Raw genomic sequence first — 12,838 nt, forward strand, 5'->3', positions numbered from 1 at the left:
AACTCCACACAACATATAAAACATGAACATAGATCATTGTATTGGAAAGTTCACCTAAATTAGAAAATACCATAAAGGTCTCAGACCAAATTACAGTACAGGAGTAGCCACCCAAAATATAAAAAAATATTGGGTTACAGGCCAACCAAACTAGAAATAAAGTATAAATTGAACTCTAAGGCCTCTCTATAAGAGAACCAAATATGTGAACACACTAAAATTCATGGAACGGGCCAACAAAAACAAGCGCCAATTCCAGTAAAAAGCTTCTGTAATAAACAGCTGGTAAGGCCGAAGCTACAACAGAACCTCCCATAGTTCAGTATTAAGCATGATCATAGAGGAAAAGAAATTTTAGACCATGTAACCTTCCCTTCCAACCAATGTCTATCAAGCTATACACTATTAATACAATGGAGCTGAACAGAAGTCCATTCCATATTTTAATGGAAACATTAACATGTTCATCGTATCAGAGTCATCGGTCACAAACTGCACGGATGACACTGCCAACTTATTCGAAATAGGAACTCATGTACAACCTCACACCAATATCAAGAGGTCCATCATCACCACCAACAGCATGAAGTACTACTGGAATTGTTGAAAGAATACGAACCGTTAGTGGGAAAAATGCCGGATCAATTTTAGTATGTGAATTGACCGCCCTAGAACCAAGCTCCCCATCGATAGTAGATTCATCCATTGCAACCTCTTGGTTATAGGGGCAAGTAAGCAATGCAACTTCATCTAACGTCCTCCACTTATTAGTGCCACCCTTCCTACATGCACGCCTGTTAGTAGAAGACATGCTAAGAACCAGAGTTGATGTATTCTCAAGCCACCCCACAGTCAAGCCTTCAACTTCGTCATAATAGATACGTCGCTCAATCTGAAAACAAAAAATACAACACAAAGACCAAGCATATGTTATGCAACAGAAAAACGTCAAATTGCATCTTAAATAAATTATGCAAACTGTAGAACCACCACATTTATGGACATTTTCTTATTGTAATGCATCCAATATCCAAAATCTGCAAATTTTATGTATATGGACTAGGCTATTACCTATAAATATTAGATTATATATTACTACACCAAAACATATTTTTGTCTCTTGATGGCTCAACAGCAACCCAACATTTATATCTTTAGATTTTCAAATAAAAGAGAAAATCGACAATTATCTAATTAGAATAAATGTTCCTACAATTAATTACAACTCTTACAGAATATGAATTCACACAACCTTCTTATAAACCATAGAGAAGTGCATAGCTTGAAGGTACTTTTAGGATGGAAGAAATTAGATAATCCATTACAAATACTAGATTGTGCTCAAATTTACATCCAACCTACAATTTACATCTAACATCTTCGAATGATAAATTACCAATAAATAGTAAACATTGGGCCACCTCAAGAAACTAGTAAACATCTCAGAATGCATATAAGCCATTTTCTAACATGTAACTTTTTTTATAGAAAATTTTATTTTTGTTAAAGAGACTCCAGAAAAAAGAAAGAAAAAGGCATCAACTCTTGTGCAACCTAGAATTGCATACAGTTAGAAGTTACTTATGGCAAGCTTTTGAATATAGATTGACATGAATTTCGGACCAAGTCCCAATATTCTTGCTTCTGATAATATGACCTGAAGAGAAAGATGAGAAGCCTTTAAGCAAACAAATTATTTAAGAAACAAACATGTGAACGAGAACAACTAAAAATTCCCAATCACTCAAATACACATCAACCACTTTCCACTTAATTACATTAGCTGATCATCCAGCCCACCTATTTTTTTTAAATGCAGCCTGTTTTCATTAACTTTAAACCAAAAGACACATTAATCATGTTATTTTTTCAACAAAAAAAGTTAAATTAAAAAATAAGTACAAAGTTGTATCATTTGATGATATTAGACAGAACACGTATAATAATGCATAAATCAGTCTTTAAGCAATGATCCTAACTCATTCTCAAGACAAAGCGCAGTAAAATAAAAGATGAACCTGTACTATAAAAATTATCAAATAATCTAAATATTCATGAAAGAACAAGGATGGAAGATGAAGACAATGATTTAGAAAAGACATACCTCCTTCTTCAGAAGAACCCACATGAAAAGTTTGTCACAGGCATCCTTAACATTTCTACTAGCGAGCTTTCTCTGATTGCAATAAGTCGCAATGTCAGCAAGTATTTCCGCATGTGGAATTCGATGCTTCAAAGCTGCAGCTGATAATGCTTCCCTACCTTCCATGGACTTCACAGCATTTTCATCAAATTTGATACCTGTGAAACATCTTTTATGCACTTCCAAATCTTTGTTAGCATGTAAAGCCTTTTGATGCTTGGAATATAATTCCTCAGCCTCTAAAACAGCAAGTAGTGTCCGATGAACAACAATATCAGGATAGCGGCGCAGAGGTGATGTGAAATGAGTGTAAAAAGGGACAGCCAAAGCATAATGACAACATTCATGTTCATTATCCTTCAAATCTCCACTGCAGAAGTAAGACGCCAACTGCATTGGCCTTGTAGCATAGGAAATAACAATGTCATAAAGCACAGGGTCACCCTTGAGTTTTTCCCTCATCTGCTCTAATGAACAATGGATCTGGCCAGAAGAAGATATGTCCAATTTTAAACCATGTTTCTGACAAAATGCTGCGAAGTCTCTCAGCTTCCTCATATTAGGTTCAGGTTGCCTCCGCAGTAATGCACCATCAGGATAAGCTCTAAAGATGATTGCAGCAACTGTCATATTGGCTAAAAGCATGAATTCCTCAACAAGAAAATTTGATTCTTTCCGTTCAGAAAGCATACTATCAGAAGGAATTCCACATTCATCCAACCGGAACCCAATTTTGGGGTTATCAAGCCACAGAGCCCCATTAATAAACCTCTTGCATTTCAGAACCTTTGAAATTTCATAAAGGCTCTTCACAGATGTAATAATATCAGTCAATTCAAAACAGCCATACACTTTAGGATAGTCATCAGCCAAAATGTTTGAACCAATAGCCATATCAATGATGTCCTGAGCATGTTCATATGAAAGCTTACAACAAGATTGTATAACTGTACGACCAATCCAACGGTCAACAACATCCCCAGCAAGGTTTATATCCAAGAGCATGGAAACTGCAAGTCGGTCCACTCCAGGATTAAGAGAACCTATATTCTCCGATAATAGTGGAGGCAACATAGGTAACTTCCTTTGTAACATATAGACACTTGTCGACCTTAACTGAGCTTCACTATCTAAGGCTGTCTCGGGTAAAACATAGTATGACACATCAGCAATGTGGATGCCTACTCTATAATTTCCATTAGGTAACTTTTCAACAGACAGTGCATCATCCAGATCTGTGGCAGTAGAAGGATCAATAGTAAATATGCATAAATTCCTTAGATCTATTCTACTCTGAATTTCCTTCAGTGGCACCTCCCAAGGAACACATGGAAGGCAGGACAAAGCTTCCGGTGCAAATTCAGACGAACAGATAGCATTCTGAAACAAAATTGCATCTAACTGGGGCTGAACCTCACTACCTCGTCCAAAAACATGCAAGATGTGAGCCTCAGGTAAAAAACTTTCTTCAACCCAATCATCAATTTGTGCAGCTACAAGATCCATTTCAACTGTCACGTCGCCACTTGTCACTCTTTTCTTAATGCACTTCGGTAATTCCTTTACAAGAACCATCATGTTTGGAAACTTTGGATCAGTTGGTATCAGCTGGATATACTCACTCTCAGAAACATTGTTATTATTCTTCTTTGCATCTTCTTTGCTTATGTCCCTGAAAGTAGTGCAATGCTTCATGTAAAGATGGCCGATGATACCCTCTCGACGTGGTGACCTCTCAATAATAGAAACAACCCTTCCAGTTGGTCTTTTAGAAGAAAAGGAATTAGCCAACATACACATTTTTTCTACAGCATTAATTACCACATCCTTTTCACTACAGGAATTGATCATCAAGGAATCAAAAGAATCACACTGCATTCCATCAATGGTATCACGGCTAGCTAGTCCATGGTTAGTTGAACCCATGGAAGCATTACCCTCATAATCGTACCTTTTTTCATGTAAATGATTGCTTCTAGAAGAGGTTGATTTGCGATCGACATCTTCCTGGTTTTGACTAGGGGAACTTCTGTATTGGGCAAACTCAAACCCGGCATCTACTTTACCTTTTCCTTTACAAATATTATCAGCCACTTTATCATCTTTTGTGAGGAGGTTAAAACCTTCTGGTGTTGCAGTGTTGTTCCTAGTCACATTGGGTCCTTTCATTTTTGTCCACATTGACAGAGGATCAATCTTAATTGCGACAATATCACCTTCCACCTACATAGAACAATCATCAGAAATACACCCTCCAGCTAGATACAAGGCTCATTTCTGGCATGATATCAACAAAGGACGGAGCAATGCTGCTCCATCTAAAAAAATAAGCCATATTAAAAACGAAAATTTTCATTGTGCATGAGAAAAATAAACAGTAAATTCGCTATAGACTTTGACAAACAGCTCAAAGAATCTCTTCTATCCCCTCCCCAAATCAATAAAAATGGAACAAAAAAAACAGAAATGAAGATAATCAGGCGCTGGGATAATAGTTACAACCATGCATTCATTAAGTAATACACAAAAAATTAAAAAATGAAAGGCAAAAATTGAAGAGTTTAAAATCTATGCACTGTCAGTGTAAAGTTTTTTACACTATCAGCACATCATCCACCGTTGATTTGTATTGCTTTTGTATGAGAGTCAATGGTAGTTAACATATGAATGGTGGATGATTGACTGACAATGTAAAAAACACTTACACTGTCAGTATATACATATTAAATCCTAAATTGAAAGACATAAAAGGCATAAATGAAAGTCATAAAAAATGAAAGACATCTATGCAACCTCCCAGATATAAGGGCACATCAAGGCCTCATAACTATTTTGATGGGATCAATTGAAAATAAAGGGCAACACCTTTGCATTAAAATCAACAGTACAAAATTTTTATAGCAAAGGCATACAGACTTACAGCTCTATTCTGGGCAGGGATTCCATTGATGAGAACATCTGTTGGCATTCCATCAATTCTACAGTAGGCCTACAAGTACAAATACAATAAAATTTTAATCATCATAGTAATACATTAGATGCAACACAAAATTAAGAACTGAAACCCAAGTCCAACCCCACCAAGACCACCCGAATAGTTACAAAAATAGCAAAGGGAACCCCAGCAACTAAAATGACTATGAGATATATGTAAGAAACCTCAAGTGCATTGTGAGCATTGACATGAAAGAGAGCTTTAAAAACATTACCCTCCTGCAAAAGAAAAGAAAAGAAAATAAGCAAATGTCAATACATAACAATGGTACAAACATAAGTTTTCATATACTACATTGCTAACCTCCAATGCCTTTTCAACAGCCTCTGTCGACCAGTGTGGACTAAAACAAGTTCTCTGGCCATGTTGCCCAATTTGACTGTAAGGAACTAATTCTTTCTTTCTATTAGTAGTAGTTCCAAAAGATCCTCTGCAAACTGTGGGTTCATAAACTTTTTTTGAACCAGTTCCACCGCTATGCATTTGTGCATCTTGTAAAACAAAAGATTCCACTTGCTCATTGATGTGCATTGGGGGCGTTGATACAAAATCAATATTTGATGCTCTGGATAATCTTGGCTCACTAAGGGGAGTAACATTGACCCCTTGCTGGTTTGGTGAAATGCTCAAGGCTGCAGCCATCGTCGTTTGAGTAGGTATTCCATTTTTTTCTGAAAACTCTAATGAAACCCCATGGATCTCGCTTACTTCAGATGCTATCATTTCAGGGAAATTGTGAGGGTCAGCAAAGAAGGAAAATATTACAAGTTTATACACTTAATATTTATTGCAAAAAATGAGAACAAATATTATTATTTTTAAACCATCTTAGAAAGGCATATGTTACCCCACCTCCAATTAATTAAAAAAGAATGAAGGTAGTGTTCAGGAGATGTGCTAGAAAAGAACATAGGACTTATTTTAAGCTTGGAGCAATTTATAACTGGAAGCGAACCGGACATGAGAGTTAAAATTTGGAACATTTTAGTTCAACTAAAAGTGTGTGTTAGAGTATTGCATTAGTTTAGTAAGTTTTCAATGTATTATATACTGCAGTAAATAATAAGTGCATTTGATGGACACATGTATCAGTGCCTTGGAAGAGCTAGAACTTAAACATAGAAGGCGTTATAAATAGATACAAGAGAACCATATATACTAAGAAATTTTCTATCTTTCAAAAAATACATCATTAATACATAAAGGATATATATCCATAGTATAAACCATTGGTGAAAACAAATAATTTGGGGGTGACCATGGCATAGGGAGGTGACCACCTCCCTTCGCCCCGAAAGCTGATCATGTTTGTACCGGATTCATAATCAATAATACAATTGAACATTCATTTTACTAAGCTACATATGGAAGATGGTGACGACAACAATCCGCTAAGACTCATGTATCTACAACTCCACATCTTTATTTTCTATCTACTCTCACTTTCTATCGATGATCAAATGATAATAAGGTGGGACAAAAGAGAAAGTGACTATATTCCATCGTGTTCTGTGTGAATGAACTGAACCACCATTTTGCATTAACTCGATAACAGCAGAATCATAAACAAAACAACAAGAAATATGAGACCCACAAGAACAATTGGTAAGGAAACAGCATTCAGAATTCAACCCAACATGAAACCGAAAGAGTGAAGCATATGCATATATGTTTAACGAAACAAAATTTCCACAATTTCTACTTTAGTAAAAGAACCCAAAACACCCAATAACTTATTCTAAAGTGGAAAAAAAACAAACAATTTAAAGGTACCTGAAGTAGAAGGTGCAGAGTTTTGTTTGGTTCGACGATTGGATCGACGCTTTTTCTTCTTATCCACATCATCAAACCTTTCAGCCATGGATCCTCCTTCAACCGAAGCTCTCATTCTTATTCTTATCCAAGAAAAAAGTTATCCAACAAACAAACAAAAATCCGATACGAGATTGAAAGAAGATGAACCGAAATTAAATAAGCAGAAGAAAAATCAAAATGAAGAGTAAGTTATAAGTCGAGAATCTTCCGTATTGTGGAAAAAAATATAATTCGGAAGAACCGATTTACAAAACAAAGAAAGGTATCAAATAAATAAAATAGAGAAAAGAGAATAGAGTTTTGGATTGGGTAAGAAATAGGGTTTAAGAATAAGAATGTGTTGGATGAGAAGAGGAGAGATTAAACGACAATAAAAAAAAAGGAGTAGGAGGTGAAAACGACGTTATGATTGGTCGGCGGGAACAATGGGCGCCGACACGATTTCTTTGTCTCTCACCTTGTTCTTCTTAGTTCTTAGTTTCTCATCGATTCTTTCTTATACCTTTCCACCTTCACAACCCAATCCAATTATATCCATTTTTATATTTTAAACATTATTTCTCTCTAGTCACTTCAAGGAAATTGTAGCATACACATGTTGTACACATGTTAATGTGGGGTAAATTTTATTTTATTTTTGAAAAGTTGAGTTTAAAATATATTCACCAGTTCTAGTTTAAAGTTTTTTACATTATTTTTTATATCATTTTATTTTTGTTTGAGAGTCGATAATAATTATGATTAATATGTGAATGATAGATAATTTACTGATAATTGATTGTTTAACATGTGTCTTATTTTATTTCTCTCTTGAATTATTCATTTTAAAATATATTATAAAAAAAAATAAAACATGTGTCAAACAATGAGTAAATTAAGGAGATAAGTTATCTTCTAGTATAAGGGGATATTTTATGCTCTTTTAGAAAATATATATTAATCATTTGAAGTTTAGCAAGACTAGTAAAATTCATACTTATTTTTTTGGAATATATTTTTTGAATAAATATCTTCATATATATAATTTATCTATGTAATTTTATTGAGTATTTGACATATGGCATTATTTATTTTTTATAATATATTTTGAAATGAAAATTTATTAAAAAGGAGAATAAGACAAATATCAAACACTTAATACATTTAAGAATAACTTATCTTAGGTAAAGAGATACTTTATTTATTTTTTCTATTCATTCTGCAACCACAGCACACTTGTTTCGGATATTATTACTTCATTAGTATGTGTTCCTTTTTTTACCTTTTCACCTTCTCAACCCATATCATTTTCACTTTCTCCTTTTCTCTACCTCGGTTTGTGCCTTAGATTTCTTAGACTTTGCAAAAAAAATCTTAACTTATGTATATATAAATGACCTCATTTTTTCTATAAATTGACATTTTGTATGCTTTTCTCACATGGGATGGTTGTATTCTCTTCGGTCAAGACAACTAACTCTTTTCCAAATGAGTGAGAGAAGTTACCACAGGTTATTATGTTAGTTTGTTTTGCTTGAGAGCCATTTCACTTCAAAAGTAACCATTGCTCTATTTCCCCCTTGTTAGCTTGATGTGGGATATATATCCTTTGAGGTAAATATACAAGTCTTAACATGGTTTTATATTAATACACACTTTCTAGAAGCTTTTACACTTGTGTAGAAACAAGTAATGGTGATTGTATTTTAATATCTAGAATTATCCTAAGCTTCTAGTATATTTTATTATTGACATTTAGTATTATAATTAAAGAAGTATCTAGAAATCTTGAGAAAAATGTATACTAATACTTATGGAACCATCTAGAAATTCACAAGTGCTGTAGAAAGCCTAGCACTCACCCTTCATTTGTGAAACATCACAAATAAGAAGAAGCAAATCATTCTAAGTTGTGTAGCTCCAAAGCTTCTCCATTTCTATTTTCACTACTATAATTTTTATTTCTGAAATACTATCAGTATGTTGTCTATTTTTGGTTCAATTGCAGTGAACTAGTTTTTAATGTTCTAACTTACCAAATTTTCTTTGATGAAATTTAATAACATGATTGTATCTTTGGTTTAAGTTTCCAATTTTGAAAATCTTGCTGTGGGAGTAGTTTTATTAGTACACAATAGAAGGTATAGAGAATTGAAGATTATGTAGTACACAATAGAAGGTGTAGGGACATTTTTGTCATTTGAATCATAATATCATCTCTATCCTCTCATAATATCTTCTCATTTTCTCATTTTCTCTTATACCAAACATCATAAAAATCTATTCTATTTCTTCTATTTCTCTTTCTCACCTCTTTCTTTCTGACCTCTTTCTCTTTTATCAACCAAATAAAGCATAAAGGTTCCATATAAATGAGTAGTGCTATATAAGTTGGAGTGTTGGACCACTATATGAGATATGATCCTGGTCCTTGTTGGGATCTTAGAAACGACAAGTCATGAATTAGTTTAACATGTAATGGAAGATTTGAAGTAGATACGTTACTTGACTTTGTGCATTTCACATAATAAGAATTTCATGGACACATCGGAGCATATTTCAATTTTCAAGTGCTTTAAGTGCAATCCGCTTGTGCTCTAGAACAAGTAGCAGGTTAAAGCTAGGAATAGATAGGTAGCTAGTCGGTGCACATGCTATAATCATTTGTCAAATTTGTCCGCACACATTACACACTCTAGACATAGAGCTTGGTGAATGGCTCATAGCATTCAATTTGAGGATGGCAAAAAAAACTCCAACACATGGATATTCATAGATAAAATCCGAATTACAAATAGGTACTTGTGAGTTTTAGAAATGAATTTTTCAAATTATCCATAATATACATAAGAACATGTACGAGTATAGTGTTATGTGTCTTCGTATATCAGCAACATAGGAATTAACTTTTTAAATTTGTATGGTTTAATTTAGTTGTGGAAGTTGCTCACTCGGTTAAAGTAATGTAGTTTTTACTGTCTTTTTTATCAAGTAACAAGTATGTGACATACAAAATGTTCAAAAAAAATAATCTTATAGAATAAAAAATTCAATTTTTAAAGTTCTTGACATATACTTGTGAGTTCCACTTCTACTTGTTACTACCTGCTCAAACTCACAGAAATTCGAAAGTGAGTACTCATATTGGGTAAGAGCATGTATGAGTAAAAATTTCTATCTGTAGAATGGATAATGGGTAATTATTATCTATGTTCACTTGTGCTCGTTGTAGTCCTTAGCGGATAATCCCTAGCTTGTGGTATGAACTCTCAACCTAAGTGTATTTGTTTTATCTACCTTTGGTCTTTTATACATCCATTAAAACTCTTGACAATTATGAATAAGATAATGCATGATGTAAGGAAAGAAAAAGAATTGTACAAGCTAAGTGAATTTTTTCTCTATTGGGGAAGCTTATTAAATTTGCGGTGCCGGTATTCAGCAAAGGTTTTTGTTGAGAATTTGGATGGATTTTGATAGTTGAGGAGCAGAGAAAGAGGCCCAATGACCGTATCATGTGGGGGCACAACAAATACTGCCCAAGACATGCGCATACGTTCCTTATTCACCAAGCTTCTGTGCAGAACACTCTTGTACTTCCCATTGCTTAGCACCTGCCATAAAGAGGGGGGAAAAATCCAATGAGCATCTTTTATTTGAGTTGGAATGTTACTATGATTAAATTTTGAAATCAATACATTATCTTTTTCTTAAATTTTTGTTTCTTCTTAGTTTAATATTTATATATACAGTCAACACATCATCTAACATTTGTATATAAATAATATGCTTATAGTATAAAAATATTGATACACAATATATATGTATTACTTTTTTTGTTTGCCTTGTTACATGTATGAAAGATATGATAGAAGTTTTATAGGTTTGTAAGGGTTAGAGTACCCCAATTACACTACCATACTAATAATAGATTGAAATATATATGTACTTTACCAAATTAATTACTCTTTTAATAAAGAACAAAATGTTCATGTTTGTCATGATCACTCATTCCAATCAAGTGATTACTCATACAGGAGTGAGATTCCTCTTTAATAATGGATGAAAAAATGTTGTACAAAACAATATAAAAAGTAAAATAAAATGATAATTATATCATTATAGTTACATGTACATTGTGTAAAAAAATATTTATCTTTCTCCATTAATGAAAAATATCCATAGTTTTGAGGTGGGTCATGATCATTAATTACTCAATGATACCCGCTTATGAAACCACTAACCCAAGTGATCTCCTCCCCCATCTCTCATATCACTAACCCAAGTAATTATATAAGGTTAAGACTAGTTGCTCAAGTAGACTTTGTGAAAGGGGTTGCCTCCATTAGCTTGATTCGAGCTTGCTGAAAAGTGACAAACTTAGGATCTAAAAATCTCTTCTTGAATATTCCTCAAACCATTTTGATCTACTTTAATAGGTCTAGAATTTGTTCGACACTCATATCACATGATTTTTGACCTAGCTAGGAAATGGCTAGGGATGACAATGAGGTGAGGGATAGGCAGAGAGTGTTTTCCCACTCAACATTCCTATGTCAGAGAGAAATTCTCTCCATCTCCATTAGATTATAAAGATAAATAAAATTTAAGTATAAAGCTTAAACACTCTTCAATAAGTTCAAATCAAATGAAGTTTATCAAGTTGAACACTAATAAAGAGACTTCAATAAGATGTTCAACACATCCATCAATATAATAACAAAGTTGTAGTTCTCAAACTGTATGAGTGAGAGAATTTGGTGATTCTTGGTGGACTAGGGTGCAATATATTGCATTTACTCCACTTCAAATACTAACTTTAGCGAAATATTTATCCTAACCTAATATAATTTATGTAATCAAGTACTTAAGTAGGACTTATGAAGAGCAGTGCCTATAACACGTCAACTCATTAGGAATTTCATTCTTGCAACATAACATTTTCCTAACACAAATGATGCAAAGTGACCTCTTCTGCTAGCTTACATACAGAAAATAAATATAACATGGTCATGCTCTCCTTAATTAGTTTGTGTAAATTTATGATGAAGAAAGTACAAGCAGAACATGATGATTACCTCAAGTTGATCACCAATATGTACGAAGAGTGCATTATGCAAGTAATTGACAGCGACCCAATTATTGTCTTTCCAAACTTGAAGGCCTGGAACATCGTTCGGGATGAGTAGAGTGAGGGCACTCATATCAGTATGAGGTTCAACTCCTAATGCTAGTTCTGGTTGTGGGCATGGTGGATACATATTTATCTTCATTTCAAGTTCTATTTCTTCATTTCCCAAGCTGGACTTTAAAACCTTACTCTCCAACCCTAACCCTTCTGATAGAAGCTCCAACACTTTGTTAGTTACCCTTAACATTTCCTTACTGTAGTCTTCTGTGATTTCCCTGACACTTGCAAAAGAGTATTAGCCAATGGTTTCGTGGCTCTAATTTGATCTACAATGTGTGCATTTTTTAATGTGATATCAAATATTATACTATAAACTCAGCAGTTAGTTTTAAGAAAATTCTTTGTATAGAAGTTAATTATGAATAAGTTACATTTATATAAAGTGTATGTGTTTACTAAGTAACCGAAAACCAGGAAGCATTGACATGATATAACACACTACACAAACACAAAGATATGGTGGTGAGTTAGAAGAATCTTCTGATCATTTGTTCTTCACGTGCTCGTTGTCTTACAGTGTATGGCAGAAACTTTACTCCTTGTTCGGCATCTATTCTATTCTGCCTAGTAGTACCGGAAGCAATTTTCTATCTCATTGGCACTTGTTCGGGGAGGCAAAAAATTTTCATCAACAATGGATGACCATTTGGTTTGTCACTATTTGGTCCTTGTGGTTAGTTAGAAACAAAATTATCTTTGAGGAGTCTTCTTTTAA

At 33.9% G+C, this 12,838-nt stretch overlaps 2 protein-coding genes across 3 annotated transcripts in view; both read right to left on the bottom strand.

The window, feature by feature from the left end:
- Positions 19-7,459, bottom strand: LOC109357021 (DIS3-like exonuclease 2). 2 transcript variants are annotated; one of them, XM_019600702.1, is made up of 7 exons: positions 6,912-7,459; positions 5,442-5,854; positions 5,234-5,356; positions 5,064-5,132; positions 2,105-4,366; positions 1,586-1,657; positions 19-892 (listed from the first exon to the last, which is right to left on the bottom strand). In XM_019600702.1, exons 1-7 carry the CDS (start codon positions 7,024-7,026, stop codon positions 515-517), a joined length of 3,432 nt encoding a protein of 1,143 aa, XP_019456247.1. In that variant the 5' UTR covers positions 7,027-7,459; the 3' UTR covers positions 19-514. The 2 variants fall into 2 exon arrangements, with proteins under 2 accessions (XP_019456247.1, XP_019456249.1); XM_019600704.1 differs by having other exon boundaries at positions 19-893; positions 1,587-1,657; positions 5,303-5,356; positions 6,912-7,458.
- The window catches only part of LOC109356468 (flavonol synthase/flavanone 3-hydroxylase-like), a 3,318-nt gene continuing 685 nt past the window's right edge, over positions 10,206-12,838 (bottom strand). The window contains exons 2-3 of the mRNA XM_019599787.1: positions 12,011-12,338; positions 10,206-10,546 (exon numbers count right to left, since the gene is read on the bottom strand). Of these exons, the coding sequence (XP_019455332.1) occupies positions 10,334-10,546; positions 12,011-12,338 (541 nt within the window). The 3' untranslated portion in view covers positions 10,206-10,333. The remainder of the gene's footprint in view (positions 10,547-12,010; positions 12,339-12,838) is intronic.

Source organism: Lupinus angustifolius, chromosome LG09 (assembly GCF_001865875.1).
Source record: "Lupinus angustifolius cultivar Tanjil chromosome LG09, LupAngTanjil_v1.0, whole genome shotgun sequence".
Taxonomy (NCBI): Eukaryota; Viridiplantae; Streptophyta; class Magnoliopsida; order Fabales; family Fabaceae; genus Lupinus; species Lupinus angustifolius.

Excerpts from the sequence above, each read along its gene's own strand:
- LOC109357021 (XM_019600702.1), bottom strand. The coding sequence starts at position 7,026 with ATGAGAGCTTCGGTTGAAGGAGGATCCATGGCTGAAAGGTTTGATGAT. Across the intron at positions 5,855-6,911 it reads CTCTGCACCTTCTACTTCAG|CATCTGAAGTAAGCGAGATC; the intron begins GTACCTTTAAAT and ends CTGAAATGATAG. Across the intron at positions 4,367-5,063 it reads TCCCTGCCCAGAATAGAGCT|GTGGAAGGTGATATTGTCGC; the intron begins GTAAGTCTGTAT and ends TGTTCTATGTAG.